This window comes from Drosophila albomicans, chromosome X (genome assembly GCF_009650485.2).
Source record: "Drosophila albomicans strain 15112-1751.03 chromosome X, ASM965048v2, whole genome shotgun sequence".
Classification (NCBI taxonomy): domain Eukaryota; kingdom Metazoa; phylum Arthropoda; class Insecta; order Diptera; family Drosophilidae; genus Drosophila; species Drosophila albomicans.
In genome coordinates, this window is record NC_047627.2 from 12,749,522 (window position 1) to 12,766,193 (window position 16,672).

The following is a 16,672-nucleotide window of genomic DNA, read 5'->3' on the forward strand; positions in this document are numbered from 1 at the left end:
AAACTAATCACTTCTCGCTATATGTGTGTTTTATAGAATCCTCTGCCTCACTTCTTACGCTCCCCTCCCCACCCTCCACCAACCTCCATCTCCACCCACTCTTCGCTTTTGTTGCGATATTTATAAAAATCTGTGGCACGAGCAAATTGTAAATTAGCTACAAATTCTTGCAACCCAACGAGCCGCGGGGTGGCATTGAGGGTGCAATTGTAGCCAGATTGAACCAAATAGATTGTTAATAGTTTCGAACAAATAAGCGAGAGAGCGAGACAGATGTAGAGGGAGAGAGAGAGACAGAGAGAAAGATCGTCGTGCACTCAAACTGCCATGATTCACTTGCTATTGTTGTTGTTGAGAAATGTGGAATTCGAAAATTAAATATTGCGCCCAAGTTGAGCCGAAAATCTAGATGCAAATGTGAATTATCATTGCTAGTTTCATTAAGAATCTTATCATGCTTCTCATTAATATTCTGCATTTGGATTTCACTTAAAATTATCATTGTGAATTACGAATTAGAATTCACGATTTCATTACGTTCTCCATTGATATTGAAAATGTGAACTATCATTACTAGTTTCATTAAGAATCTTATCATGTTTCTCATTAATATTGACATTTGGATTTCACTTCAAATTATCGTTGTGATACAAATGCGAATTATAATTCACAATTTCATTACTTTCTTCATTGATATTGGAAATGTGAATTATCATTGCTAGTTTCATTAAGAATCTTATCATGCTTCTCATTAATATTCTGCATTGGGATTTCACTTAAAAATTATCGTGAATCACGAACTAGAATTCACGATTTCATTAGTTTCTCCATTGATATTGAAAATGTGAACTATCATTACTAGTTTCATTAAGAATCTTATCATTAATATTGGCATTTGGATTTCTTCACTTAAAATTATCATTATCAATTTATTTTTGCCATTGATATTGGAATTACCATTCGCATAATCATTAACTAATTCATTCGAGTTTCATTGGTTTTCTCATTTATATTAAACAGTTTGATTTAACCCTAGTTAAGGAACTAACGAAATTATTTCTCATTGGTATTATTATTAACTAATTCACTCGAGTTTAATTAGTAATTTTATTTGAATTTACCCCTTCAAGTTAATCTTTGCTATAACACTTTGCTCATTAATATTGGCATTGGAATCATCATTAACATTAGCATTATCATTATGAAATACAAATTTCAGATATCATTGCTATTCCTATTTTGCTAGGAGTTATGAAATGTTTATAATAATTGGTAGTCCCAACAGTGCTCTCATTAAAATTACCATATTAAATTTACTAGGAACAAGGCTTAGCAGAATTATTATTATTTTGCTTGTTCAACTCATTAGTTGTAAAAAACATTTGCAGGAATATTATTGGCATTTAATTGATTTTGTTGTTAGTGTTTGTAAAACTTACTAACATTAATAGTTGTTAATTAATTAATTACGAACTCATTAACATTATCATAGATTGTGGTTAGATTACAATAAGCATAAGTATTAGTATCATCATTAGCATTAGTATTAGAATTATCAAAAGTATGGTAATTTCAATCAACATTACCATTAGCATTAGTCTTTGAATTACCAATGTCATAGACATTAGCATTATCATCATTCATTCGTATTAGAATTTCGAATTGGCGTTACTTCATTTTATAATTATCTTGGGCAACTTGGGCAGGGGTCTATCTATTTTTATGGGCGTGCCTGTGTTGTGTTGTGTTGTGTTGTCTTTGGCCCACGCTATAATTATAGCACAGGCCTTTGGTAATTATAGCATTGGCCAAAGCCAGCAGCAGAGCAAAGCAGAGCAGAGCAGCAGCAACTGGTGAATACGTTGTGCAAGGCAAATGTGTTGTGGGAGGGGCGGGTGAGATGAGAAGTCTATCGGTGGGTTAAATACAGAGTGGAGGATGATTCTGCTGCTGTTAAAGTCAGGTGCATTTACAGTTTCGAAGAATTCTTATTGTGAATGCATGTGAGTGTGTGTGTGTGTGTGTGCGGCTGCATTGTGTGAGTGAACGCCTTTAACGATGAATGCCCGTTTGTCTGCCGTCGCACTGACCATGCGAGAGGGACACTAAAGAAGAGAGAACGCGTGCGAGAGATAGACGCCGAAGAGAGCGCTCGCGTGTGTGTGTGTGTGTGTGTGTTGGTGAGTGCGATACGTCCGATAGATAAAGCAAACGTGTATAACTGTATCTAAATTTGTGTTTATATTTGATTTTTGCGCCAGTTTGCCAGTCGCTAGAGTGAAACTGAAATGAAAGCGCGTCCAACGAATGCAAAGGCAACCGAAAAACGACGCCACCGCAGCGGTCATACCGCACAGTTAATAGCAATATCAATTCAAATTGGAACGTTCAAATCCAATTGGAATCAAACTAAACGAATTTGAGCTAACAATTCTAGCTAGCAGTGTGTTTCGCCTCGTCTCTCGTCGCGCGTCGCTCATCGTTTCGTTTCGTTTCGTTGTGAAAAATCAAAGTCAGTCAAAAAGCAAAACTACAACAAATCGCATAATTTACAATAAGAATGAGAAATGGAAGAACACAAGAAGCAACAGTAAAACAAACAAAAAACAAAAAAAAGCTAAAAGCTGCGCATATTTCTACAGATTATTTATTAGTGAACAGTTCTGAGTAGTTTTTTCTATTAATTTTTTATTTTATTTTTGTTTTTTGATGTGTGTGATCTTTTTTCTTCCAATTTTTGCCCAAAAGCTGTGAATACAAAAAAGCTTATGAAAAGTGCCTGCCAACAAAAATAATAATAACACAAAGAACTACAACACATTCACATATACAATCGAAAAACCAATTAGAAAACAAACCAACAACAAATAACACAAACGTTTCATAGCCTCTCTTTGGCTCTCTCGCACTTCACTGTGTGCGTGTGTGTGTGTGTGTGTTTGTGTGTATGTGCGACTAAGCGTCGCGCGTTAAGGTCATGGAAACATATCAGCAGCATGTACGTAAGAGCGGGTGCCACCAAACAAGAGAGCGCCCATGTGTTGGGTGTGTGTATGAGATAGAGAGAGAGATGGAGATCGACAGCGAGAGAGCGTCAAGAAGAAGAAAAACAACAAGAATAACAACACCAACAGTTACAGCAATCATCAATTTATGATCTCTGACAATTTGTGACGCGTGATTTGCTTTTCGTTTTGCTAATTCATTTCGTTAACTGTGAACTACTGTCCAACTAGTCAGCTAGCTAGCGTTCACAACATCAACAACAACAACAACATCCACAAGCGCACAGTGATTCATAAATCTAATTGGCCGGCGCCCTTTTGCAGTGGTCCACGTTATGTTTATTTTCGACGCATAAAACTCGGAAATTCCAAATGGTGGCCACAAATAAAACGTGAACTTGCCATAAGAATGATGAATACTTGAGAAAGTCTAAAATTAAATTGTTGAATAAAAACGTTATAAATTTTCATTTCTTTATCGAGCAATTAAAATTGCATAAAAATATGGCATTGCTAATGAGTTAATATTTAGCTTTTATGGAAACATTTTCATCATCGGTAAAGTTACATGAGCTCTACAAAAAAAAAAACACTTTTGATACATATTATACATATATTATATTAGTTCCGGTTCCAGAATTATTCAGAAGAATACAGAATTTTGCATAGAAGTTCAACTGCTTTAGAATAGCTTGTAGTTCCCACTTATCACGTCAATATATAATTAACTTTTTCCAAGAAAACTAATGGTGATTGTATCAAAATGTGTAATTTACTCATATTGAAAGATGTTTTTTTTGTTTATCATTACCCTACAACGATTGTTTAGAAGAATTTCCTACTCGTTGACCCATCGATCGATTATTATTAAAAAATATAAATCAATAATATTGAACTCCGATTTGTTTTGGGTCTCTACGCTGATATGTTAACAAATTGCCTGACAAGTGAATCAATTTGATGAAAGCCGAATCATCCAAGCAATTGGCAGTGTGTCACATTTGTGGGCAATGCGAGGAGAAAGAGGATGTGAGATATTTCTCTGATGATTATTCACAACAAGCTGCCCACGCGACATTCGCGCTCTCGTTGTCTCTCTTTCGACTCACTCTCTCTCGCTCTCACATCTCTCCCTCCCTTTCACATTGTCTAAACGTTTCGTCTGTCTTTATAAACATCGTATATATGTATATGTATTTATGATTTATTTATATGGGTGTATTTGTCTTGTCTCTGTTGTTGCAGCTGAAGAAGAGTCAGGAGCTGCAGAAACAGCGTCTGTTCCACACGTATCAGGAGCAGACGAAGCAAATGGAACTGGAGCATAAAATGCAACTGGAGCACAAATATCATGTGAGTAGGCGAAGCGACAACCATATTCGCTATTCGTAATTCGTAATTCGCAATTCGCAATTCACGAATCAAGAATAACGAACGCGAATCACAACTATTCACTAATCAAAAAAACAAAACAAAATCTTGAGGATCTTCGTGTCGATGAAGCTGAAGACGACGACAGCGACGAAAACATCGTCAACGTCTGCGTCTGCGTCTATTGCTATTCTGTTCTGTTCTGTTCTGTTTTGCGTGATGTTTTTGTAGTCAATGTCGATCTTTTTATACCCGATACAGTTGAAATTTAAATGGATATATTTAAGTGGCAAACAAATGTTAAAATCACAAATGCATAACTACGATATAACCATGTTTGTCTGATCATTTTAAAGAATAACTTGCTTATAATACTTATTGGTTACAATACTTAAAATATTGCAAATATTTTCGTTTTTAATCAGATTCTAAAATGTTAAATTTTCATTTTCCAATGTAAACTCACAAAGTTTGTGAAAGATAAATATTTTCGCTATAAAGTAAAAGTATGATATTAAAGAAAACAAACAAGTATAGAAAGGAATATCAAAAAACAAACTAAGAAAGAAATTATTAAAAGCGCTGCATAAGCATTACGGTTAGTTTCAGAGAGCTAGGATCATAAAATTATTTATGAAAAAGCATTTATTAGAGTATCAAAGAGTCGACTAGTCAATGTTGTTTTTATTTGTATTTTTAGTGCGATCAGATAAAAACCGTCATAGAATTCAAGAAATTGCTTTGGTATATGATGGTATATTTTGTACTCTATGGTATATTTTGTACTCTATGGTATATTTTGTACTCCATGGTATGTTTTTTATTCTTTGGTATATTTTAAATGATATACCATATATACCCTTTAGTTTATTGGTATATTCGAACGAAAATGAAATATTTTTATTAAAAATGTAATGTGCAAGTATCCCACAGTCGAGCAGACTCGACTGTAGCTTGTTGTTATTGCTGCGGCGTGTGTTGTCGCGTCGCGTGGGCAGCAAAAAAAAAAACAAAAATAAATTATCATGTTGCCCGGCGCTTGGCCGGAAGTGCCGCCCAGCCATCGATGATGACTAACACAGCAGCAGCAGCAACTGACCAGCAACAGACCAACAACAGTAACAACGACAACGACGATGAAAAATATTAAAGTTATTTCTATGGCCCCAAACAACAACAAACAAATTCTCTCGAACTTACTGTAATTTATTCAGTTTGCGGTGCATTCACATGGCGCTTTCCAGGAATTGCGGGAACAGAGCATGGTTACGGCCGCCGCTGCTGTTGAGGAGCAGCATCGCCAGCAGCAGCAGCAGCAACAACAACAACAACAGCAGCAGCAACAACAACAGCAGCGGGAGCGAAGGGAACGAGAAGTGATGAAGCGCAAGGAGAATTGCAGCGCCAATGCGAGTCCCGAAGTCAAACAGATTCTCAGTGTAACTACCATAGCAACAAGTTGTCTCTCTTTGTATCCATCTCACTCTTTCTTTCTCCCTTTCTCTCTCTCTTGTTTCGTGTAGTGCTTTCTCATGAGCCGCAAGTCGCAGGCGGTGGCACCAAATGGCACAACAACAACATCGCCCTATCGCAATCGGTAAGCATTAAGCTTTGCCCTAACTCTCTCTCTAATATAATTCTCATCATTTCCTTCTCTCTCTCTCTTTCTGTCTCTTTCTCTGCAGCGGTGTGGTGAAGAGCTCCTCGGGTGAATCGCTACCAGCGGGGACGGTAACAAGTGCACATCCTTATAAAATACCTCAGCCGCCTCCCTCACTGCTCAAATATGAATCTGATTTTCCGCTGCGCAAGACGGGTAAGTCAACCTCTCCCCTGTGCCCCCTCTTCCCCCTGTCCCCCCTGCATTGCCTACGCATGTACTCGAACTGTGTGACGTCGCCACCCGCTAAGAGCTCTTTTTTTTGCGCAGCCACGTTAACTAACTTAGTGTTAAGTCTCTGCCGCTGCTTGGCGTTTCTAGTGTTGTCAATTGCATCTCACGTTTGAATACTAAACACAAAAAAAAAAGAACAAAAACTTTTACAGAAGACAGAAAAACTTGTTGAGCTAAGTCATGAATAGAAGATAGAAAAACGTAGCTATAGAAGAAAATGCATTTCAATAAGATAATGAAAATAATCAAAAAATAAAAATAAAAAAATGAATATAATATAAAATATTAATGAAAATCCAAGCTTGACATAGAATTGTAAAAATATATTATCATAGAGAGATCGTCTAGTTAGTTTAAAAGCGTAGCTAAAAGTGATAAATTATGAATCAGAATTTTTTATAGATTAGCTAACGGATATTACAACTGGACGATTATTAATTTTTCCAAGAAATAGTTAGGAATTTTGTCAGCAGATTTTCTTGTTTATAAAAGCAATCTTTCATAACAAGATTAACACAACAATGCGAATATAAAATAATGAATGTCTCATAATGGGAACAAGACATTGCTCAGATCTAAGGTTCGTTTTAAGACTGAATATATTAGGAACACAACAAAACTGGTCTAGGGGTCGTGTTAAGACTGAATATATGAATATATCTTTATAGGAATAGAACATAGGACATATTTAGGATCCGTTTTAAGACTGAATATATCTTATAGGGAACACAACATAACTGGTCTAGGGATCATTTTAAGACTGAATATATCATAATAGGAACAGAACCTAGTTGACATCCAGGGTTCGTTTTAAAATAGAATACATTACAATAATAGGAACACAACATAACTGGTCTAGGGATCACTTTAAAACTGAATATATCATAATAGGAACAACGCATTGGTCAGATTTTGGGATCGCTTTAAGACTGAATATATGAATATGTCTTTATAGGAATAGAACATAGGACATATTTAGGATCCGTTTTAAGACTGAATATATCTTATAGGTAACACAACATAACTGGTCTAGGGATCATTTTAAGACTGAATATATCATAATAGGAACAGAACCTAGCTGACATCCAGAGTTCGTTTTAAAATAAAATATATCACAATAATAGAAACACAACATAACTGGTCTAGGGATCATTTTAAGACTGAAACAAGTTGCATGAAAAAAACTAAGTTACAGGAGCAGATTTCAATCAAGTCTTCAGCCTAGATCAGGCAACCGACCCTTCTACGACCACCCCAACTAGAACAAACACACTATACTATATGATATACTACTATATATATACAATAATTAAACTCCAACCTGAACATGCACTAACCCATTGTGTGAACAGCATCGGAGCCGAACCTGCTGAAGATACGGCTAAAGCAGAGCGTGATCGAGCGGAAGGCTCGCATCGGCGGCCCAGCGGGGGCGAGACGTCACGAGCGGTTGCTCCAGGCTCATCGTAGACATCAAAAGAACTCGGTTCTCACAAGTAAGTATAACAATTTGTGTACAACAAGTTCGCAACACACACACACACACACACACATCAACACACATTCATAAGCATTCGAGATGACTATTATCCAAAAAAAATCCCACGGGCAACGATCGGTAGAGAGGCGGTATCAACCGCTTGAAACCGCTTGGAACGCGCTTTGTTTTGGTGGAATCCATGACGAGAGTGGAAATGGAAATTGAGTCAATTACATAAATGTTGAAAGAAGAAAGCAATGCGGGAAGGTCAACGCTGGGTCAGTGTTCATACAGTTAGACTGTCTGTCTGTCCATAAGTCCGCCCGTCCGTCTGTCTCAATGGATTATCACCATTCTTTGGAGTGCGTGACCCATTCTACTGCTCTGAAGAGACGCAATTAGACGAATTTCTGTTAAAAAGATATCCCCGTCTCTCACACACACACACATACACATAAATAAGAACACAAATTTCGATGGTAAGGATTATAATTGTCCTTATGTTGGATCTTTATATTGCCGACTTTTGTTACGTTTTTTTTTCGATTCTTGTTGCTATTGTATTTATATATTTTTATTGTCATTTCTGTTGTTATAATTGCTGTTGTTTTTGTTTAAAGTAAACCTTGTTCCTTGCCTCCGCTCTTTTATGTGTATTAACTAGAACCTAACCTCAACATTAACTCCGCTGTCATTGCTGGCTGCCTAATGCTACGCTGCATGACCAAAGCTGCGCGTCTTCCGCTTCTTCCTTGTACAACTCACCTACATTCATTATTTGAATCCCCATCTCAAAACTTCTTTCTTTGCTCCTGTCTTAACGTTCTCTTCTCTTCGCTCTATCTACTTCCTCTTTTTCTCATCTACTCTTTATTTTTGAACCAAATGTTTTACTTTTTCTTACTCCTTTTTTTTCCTTTAGCTCATCTAATCTATTTCTTTTGTTAATCCCCTCATCTACTCCCTCTTCTTTTCGTTCGTCTACTCTTTGATCTGCTTCCGGATTTCTTTTTCGTTTTTTCTCCACTTTTCTCTCTGATCGCTCTCCTATTTATACCCTCCTGTTCATACCCCTTTTTATATTACGTCTTTACTCTGTTACTCTTTCATTTATAAATTAAATATTTTTCTTCTCCTCACTCTACTTTCACTCGTATAACATCACAATGTACTCTCTACTTTTAGAACCCAACATTTCTCTTTTTCTTGCATCCTTTTCCTTCCTGTAACCTTATGAAATTTCTCTCTTGTTTTTCCTTTCATCGACTTCCGCTTCTATTCGTTCGCCCCTTTCTTTTTCATCTACTACTACTTTCACATTCATTTTTCTCTTCCTTTATCTTAATATCGCTCCCTTAATACCTTACCTACTCCATCTTCTCCCCATTTCGAGCCGCCTTCACCACATTAAACACTCGCCATTCCAGCATCACCGCGACTGATCGATTCTAATGTCGTCCGTGTCACCTCCTTCATTCGCAGACTGCAACAGCACGCCGGACTCGGGACCCAATTCGCCGCCCTCGTCCACATCGCTGTCGGTGGGCGTGGTGGGGAGTCGCGGCTCACCGACCAGCGCTCCCATCCAGGAGGAGAACGAGGAGGGCAGCCAATACCAGCCGGGACAGCGGAGCAACATCAACGATCTGCCGCTGTTCAGTTCACCCTCGCTGCCGAACATCTCGCTGGGTCGACCGCATTTAACCAATCAATCGCAGGCGGGCCAGACCAACTATGCCATTTTCGCTCAACTGCGTCAGCATGCGGCCGCCGCCGCGGCAGCCGCTGCAGCAGCGGGCGCATCTGCAGCCGGCGGTGCACCGCCGCCGGTCGTTGGCGGCGTTGTCGGCACACCGCCCACCTACTACAGTCCATTGTCGATGCCCTTCGGTCGTCAGGCGGCGGCAGGGCCACCGTTGGCCATGATGCCCGCCACGGGAATTGCGCCGCAACCGTCGCCTGTGGTGCGTTCGGCATCGGCCACATCGACATCCTCGTCGCAGGCCTCGCTTGTGGGCGATGTGGCACCGCCGCAAGCCCATGCCGCCTCCACCATACTGTCCTCTTCCTCGTCCTACATGCAGCAGTTGAGCGGTGTGGCTGGTGTCACTGGCGCCTCGGCGGTCAATCTGCATGCGGCTGTGGCTGCGGCCGCTGCCGCCGCTGGCAATTTGCCGCCCACAAACAGTCACAGTCATAGCCACAGCCACGCCCACGCCGCCACACTCTACGGGCATCAGCAGCAGCACAACGCACACACGCACGGACATCCGCATGGCGGTCATGTGCCCATCACGGACGCACAGGTGGCCCAGGTGCATCTGCACAAGCAGGGACACCGTCCGCTGGGACGCACACAGTCCGCTCCGTTGCCCCTGGGGCATCCGATGCTGACGGGCGCGGGGCAACTGAATGTGGCGCAGACGCACTACGAGAACAGCGAGGTAAGTTGCCCAAACCCCAGGAAAAGTCTATACATATTCCTGATCAGCGACGATATAGTAATGTCTGTTTGTCTGTCCGTTTGTTTGGAGTTAATTGCTTACCGAAGGTTTTCGGGAAGGGTTACTGGAAGGGTACCGGAGGTTTTCCTGTACCATGGGAGCCAGGTGCCCGCTGACATATATTCGTCCTGGTATTTGGTTGCGGTCCCTCGGGAAGTATCTCGTGTTGCTTGTGCTTTACACATGGTAGCCCTAAAACCAGAGATCCGCAGAGATTTTAGGGAGGCCTCGCTCCCTACACAGAATGAAGGGTTCAACGCAAACAGCTGGCTCTTCAGTTGTTGACCTACAGAGATTCTCCAAGGGGGCGCTTAATTTGAATTCTGTGCTTCGGACACAGATAAAGTCAACTGTAAAACATTCGAATAATGTCTGTCTATATTCCTGATCAGCGACGATATAGTAATGTCTGTTGGTCTGTCTGTTTGTTTAGAAGTTACCATGGGAGCCAGGTGTCCGCTGACGTATGCCCGTCCTGGTACTTGATTGCGGCCCCTCGGGAAGTATCTCATGTTGCTTGTGCTTTACACTTGGTAGCCCTAAAACCAGAGATTTTAGGGATGCCTCGCTCCCTAAACAGAATGAAGGGTTCAGCGCAAACAGCTGGCTCTTCAGTTGTTGACATACAGATTTTCTCCAAGGGAGCGCTTACATTTAATCCTGTGCTTCGGGCAGTGTGAGATAAAGTCAATTGTAAAACATTCGATTAATGTATGTCCGTCCTTCTGTCTGTTTAAATTGATCGCAGAGACTAGATAATATATAATTGCTTTTGTGACAACACTTGTTATTGTCGCTCTCAGGTTAAGATTGTTTTAAATTTCCGGAACACATCATAACCATCATTTCCCTGTTTACGCTTTGCAGGCGGAACGCCAGGCGTATGAGCATCAGGTGCTCACCCAGAAACTGCGGCAAACGGTGCTGACGCGCAGCGGAGCCGCCGCCGCAGCCGTTGCCAGTCGTGAGCCGCAGCTGCGCGAGGAGGAGGACGACACGGCTGCCGAGGTGATGGATCTCACCGACAAGAAGAAACCGCCCAAAACGGTGCTCACGAGCACCATTGCCACCAGCACCTCACAGAATCTGCCCGACGCCTTGGCCGCTGCAGTCGCCGCTGCTGACTCGTATCGAGTGGGCGTCGGCGGCAAGTCGAGCAAGCAACGGGATCAGGAGTATCTGCAGCAGCAGCGCGAGCTGCTCTATCTGCAGGAGGCCAAGGGACTGTTGCGTCCGCTGTCGCGCACCCTGAGCAGTCCGCTGGTGCCACTGGGACCGCACGGTCTCAGCCAAATACCGGACACCGGTCAGCAGCCGACACCGATAGCGACATCATCGTCGGCCGATCACATACCGCCCGTGAATCTAACGTTGCCGCACAAGCGTCATCTGCTGGGCAGCGCCTATGCCGCCCAGCTGCGCCAGCAGCAACAGCAGCTGGTCGTGGAGAGCGCCTCGCCGCACAAACGCATCACTACGGGTCTCGCCTACGATCCGCTGATGCTGAAGCACACCTGCAGCTGTGGCGACAATGCCCCGCATCCCGAGCACAGCGGCCGCCTGCAGAGCGTCTGGGCGCGTCTCAACGAAACGGATCTGGTGAAGCGTTGTGATCGCTTGCGAGCACGCAAGGCCACGCAGGAGGAGCTCCAGACGGTGCACACGGAGGCGCATGCGATGCTCTTTGGCTCGAATCAGGGTCAGCTGAGTCGTCCCAAACTCGAGTCAGCGTTGTCCGCGAGCTTTGTGCGCTTGTCGTGCGGCGGCGTTGGCGTCGATCTGGATACCACCTGGAATGAGATGCACACGGCGACGGCAGCTCGCATGGCCGCCGGGTGTGTCATCGATTTGGCCTTCAAGACGGCCAAGGGTGATCTGCGCAACGGTTTCGCCGTCGTCCGTCCGCCTGGCCATCATGCCGAGGCCAATCTAGCCATGGGCTTCTGTTTCTTCAACTCGATCGCCATTGCGGCGAAACTGTTGCGTCAACGCGTGCCCGAAATGAAGCGCATCCTCATCGTTGACTGGGTAAGAAGTTGACTTTTGAATAACTATTAATGCTCGATCTCTAATTGTGGTTTCGTTTCTACCTCGACAGGATGTGCATCATGGCAATGGCACACAGCAAGCATTCTACCAAAGTCCCGACATTCTATATCTTTCCATACATCGACACGATGACGGCAACTTCTTTCCCGGCACCGGTGGCCCCACAGAGGTAAGGCAATTGTCTCTCTCCCTCTCTCTCTCTCTGTCTGTCTCTATCTCTTTTGTACTTGCTGCTTATATGCTACAGCTTGTTAAATGTATAACTTTTTAAGCAGAATTAATTGAAAACAAAGTTTTAGCTAGATTAGATTTATTTAAGAAGTACAAAAATTCATAAGAAACAGATCTTATCCCATTGTATCTCATTAATATCTGTTTTTTTTTTAATCAAAATCTTATAAGAATCGGATAGAACTATAAGCATCAGAATCAAGCAATTTTGTGATATGAACAGGAACAAAAACATAATAGGTATACCTAAAATAATTAGTTAGATCTATTATGAACAGATAAATCTCTAAATTTTTATTAGATTCAGTTTCATGAGAAACAGCTATTTAGATATTATATATATTTTTGTAATTTATCTGTTCATAATAGATCTATCTATTTGTTGTAGGAATACCTATGATGAACAAGTTATATCACAAAAAGTTGAAAATATATCTATCTAATTCCGATTCATCAGAAACAGATCTAAATGAGATCATAGACCTAGCTAATTATTAAAGCTATACCTATGATGAAAATGTAATTCCCCAAAGAGGTTAAAATATATCAAATAGATAATAATAGGTATACCTATGATTATATGGTTATGGTTATATCACAAAAAAGGTGAAGCTTCCTCGTTGATATATTACTAAATAGATTCACTCACAGTTATTTATCGAAATACGCAATGTTTGAGAGATATATTTTAGTTTTTATCATTTCCGTGGTTAATTTAGGGTCAAAAGGTTGTCAAAAACGATCCCTCGCAAATTTGTGGAACTTGCCAATTATTTAAGCTATATCTATGATGAAAATGTAAATCCCCAAAGAGGTTAAAATATATCAAATAGATAATACCTATTATTACCTATGATTACCGGTTATAACACAAAAAAGGTGTAGCTTCCTCGTTGATATATTACTAAATAGATTCACTCACAGTTATTTATCGAAATACGCAATGTTTGAGAGATATATTTAAGTTTTTATCATTTCTGTAGTTAATTTAGGGTCAAAAGGTTGTCAAAAACGATCATTCTAAAATGTATGAAACTTGAGAAATATATTGCTTTTGTTCATCTGGGATCAGCTCTTAAAGCTCAATAAATTATATTTGCTTTATGGAAATCACTTTGATTCCGTTTCGCTCTCTTTCTCTCTCTTTGGTCGCCTTCTCTTTCGCTTTCGCGCTGATAATCTCTTCTAAACTACAAATTAAGGAAAACTGAAGACATATGTTAATCTATACCTTATAAGTTCATCCTTATGTAGTTATGTATATCATCTTTCATTCATTCTCTATTCCAGTGCGGCGCCGGTGCTGGTGTCGGCTACAACGTGAACATCTCATGGTCCGGCGCACTGAATCCACCGCTGGGCGATGCCGAATATATCGCTGCATTCCGTACTGTTGTGATGCCCATTGCCAAGTTCTTCAATCCGGACATTGTGCTTGTCTCGTCCGGTTTCGATGCGGCCACCGGACACCCCGCACCGCTGGGCGGTTATCATGTCTCGCCTGCGTGCTTTGGCCTGATGACACGTGAGTTGCTTCAGCTGGCCAATGGCAAGGTGGTGCTGGCCCTCGAGGGTGGCTACGATTTGGCGGCCATCTGTGATTCGGCGCAGGAGTGTGTGCGCGCCCTGCTCGGCGATCCTGTCTCGCCGATAGCTCAAAGCGAACTCGAGCGTCCGCCGTGTCAGAATGCCATCAATACGCTACAGAAAACCATTGCCATACAGGTGAATATTCAATGATTATTATCGATCGATGATAGATCCCAATTAATAATGTGCTATTCCTTAGCAAACACATTGGCCCTGCGTTCGATTGCTGGAGCATACGGTCTGTTTGTCGGCGCTGGAGGCACTCAAGATTGAGCACGATGAATCTGAAACGGTCAATGCCATGGCCGGCCTCTCCATGCAGTCGCTACACAGGTGAGTCTGGAATCACTTAATAACTGTCTTTGTATCCTTAACTAATTGAATTTTATTTGTAGAACACTTTCGCGAGATGATTCCGAGGAACCAATGGATCAGGATGAAACCAAATAGTGGATATGGATGTCGATGTGGATGTAGATGTGAAGAATGCCGATGACGATGATGATGATGATGCCGATGCCTGCTCAACGCACTCTAGTTATTGTTGTAGTTTAATTGTTGTTGTTTATTGTTGTTGATGTCATTTTGTTGTCGTCGCCAACGACGTCGTCGTCGCAGTCGCAGTCGCCGTCGCCGTCTGTGTCATCAATCATGAACCGCGGACGCGCGCTCGTCAGTTCCTCGTCTGTCACGCTCTCACTCACTCTTTTAGCTAGCTGTCTGTATTGTAAACTCACCATACATACACCTCACACCACACCACGCGCACAACAACACACTCCAAACCCACACACCAGACACACAAAAAACAGACGCGTTAAAAAGTTCAAATTGCCTTGAAGCAAGTTCTCAAGGTGGAAAATTGGAATTACTAAACGTATCTATCGAATGAGTGCAAAGGATCAAGAAACACAGAACAGAGAAGGGGTTGTAGGAGAACGAGGAGAAGCAGCAGAGAGAATTCAGGAGCCAGAGAAGTTTGAGGAAGGAGTAGGAAACACCAGGCCTAAAGTTCAAAACGTGGCTGTGCCACTTAAAACAAAACAAAAAAAGAAACTAAACAAAAAACATAAACTAAAAAATATAAATGAGAAAATGGAAACAAAAATGGGATAAGCCAAGAAGCAGTGTGAAATGAAAGGAAGGATTAGAAGATGGAAGAAGCAAGAAGCAAGCGAAACTTGTGAGAATCAGCAGAGAGTTATATAAATGTTATATAGACTAAATGTATAACACAATAGCCTAGAATATTAGTTACAATAGAGAGTAGAGTGTATGAATGTATCTGATACGCATATATATTATATATACTATATATATATAAACTGAACTAACGAAACTTTTTTGAAATTATGTGTGTGTATGTATGTATGTGTAAGTGTAGCGGGCATATGCTATAACTATACAGAACACACTATAAATACGATACATATAAACTATATACTATACTATACTATATATATATATATAAAGCCTGCATTTGTTAAACGAATATTACAGAAATGTTGAACGTGCAAATACTATTTTTTTTTTTTATTAAATTTTCAAGATTATTATTACTATTATTTTTATTTGAATAATTGCAATTGTGTTTTTTTTTTTTTGGTTTTGAATGAATGTTGAGAGATGGAAAATGTGTTTTATTAGTTGTAGCTCGATTTATACAAAATACTATATTATATTATAAATACGATGTAAGTGTAACAACAATTGAAAAGAAAAATGAAAGAAAGAAAGAAAAACAAAAATAGCTGTAATATGATATGTAATATGATATACTATGTAATAATAACAAATGTGAAATGATTGTCAAACGATTGTTGAAAATCTTTATTTATTAACTATTATTATTGATTACGATTACGATTATGCTTATGATTATTATGATTGCTGTTGTTCTTCTTCTTTTTTTGTTTACTATATTCGTTGGGTGGTTCACAAACTCACACACAAACACACACAGAGACAGCACAATGTTTGTATATGTATTTGCTATGCGATAGATTGTAAACTAACGACAAAAACAAACACGTACAAATTACAGTTACAATGTTCATTGTTTCGTTTCGCCTTTTTAAACGTAACTTTTTACGACTAGAGTCTAAATGGATGCTAAACGAGTTTGTTAGTGCGCTTTTTGTACAACTTCTAGTTAGCATATTAATGTGTTTGTATATCTATGATGTATGTATGTGGAATCTGTGTGCGCAAGAGAGACAGACATTGGACGTTTGTATACTCCCCCGTTTGGATGCTAGTAATTGTTACAATGATGATGAAATATGTATATGTAAACAACAATCGAGAGACGTTTGTAAAATGTACAGACATCAAATGTATATGTCAGAAACACACACACACACACACACACTCCCACAAAACAGAAACCAAATAGTTTTTATGATAAAATGAAAAATGAAGTTTACCTGATCTAATCACCTAAATAATACTGTTGATAAGCAGCCGCTCAGTCAATGGGCTGGCACCCAAGGAAAAGACGAGGGCCGAAAGATCTTTGCAAACGCAACTCTTGTTATCCAAATGAATG

At 40.5% G+C, this 16,672-nt stretch overlaps 1 protein-coding gene across 4 annotated transcripts in view; it reads left to right on the forward strand.

The window, feature by feature from the left end:
* Positions 1–15,284, forward strand: part of LOC117570989 (histone deacetylase 4) — a 29,997-nt gene extending 14,713 nt beyond the window's left edge. Inside the window, exons 1-12 of one of the 4 annotated variants that reach the window (XM_034254991.2) lie at positions 2,976–2,998; positions 4,251–4,358; positions 5,591–5,815; positions 5,900–5,973; positions 6,062–6,192; positions 7,623–7,766; positions 9,233–10,194; positions 11,122–12,282; positions 12,353–12,472; positions 13,825–14,259; positions 14,324–14,457; positions 14,520–15,284. In XM_034254991.2, coding sequence (XP_034110882.1) covers positions 2,978–2,998; positions 4,251–4,358; positions 5,591–5,815; positions 5,900–5,973; positions 6,062–6,192; positions 7,623–7,766; positions 9,233–10,194; positions 11,122–12,282; positions 12,353–12,472; positions 13,825–14,259; positions 14,324–14,457; positions 14,520–14,574 — 3,570 coding nt within the window. In that variant the 5' untranslated portion in view covers positions 2,976–2,977 and the 3' untranslated portion in view covers positions 14,575–15,284. Of the gene's footprint in view, positions 1–2,975; positions 2,999–4,250; positions 4,359–5,590; positions 5,816–5,899; positions 5,974–6,061; positions 6,193–7,622; positions 7,767–9,232; positions 10,195–11,121; positions 12,283–12,352; positions 12,473–13,824; positions 14,260–14,323; positions 14,458–14,519 lie in introns of those variants that run through there. The other 3 variants (XM_034253328.2, XM_034254149.2, XM_034255829.2) reach the window with 3 other exon arrangements.
* The last annotated feature ends 1,388 nt before the right edge of the window (positions 15,285–16,672 follow it).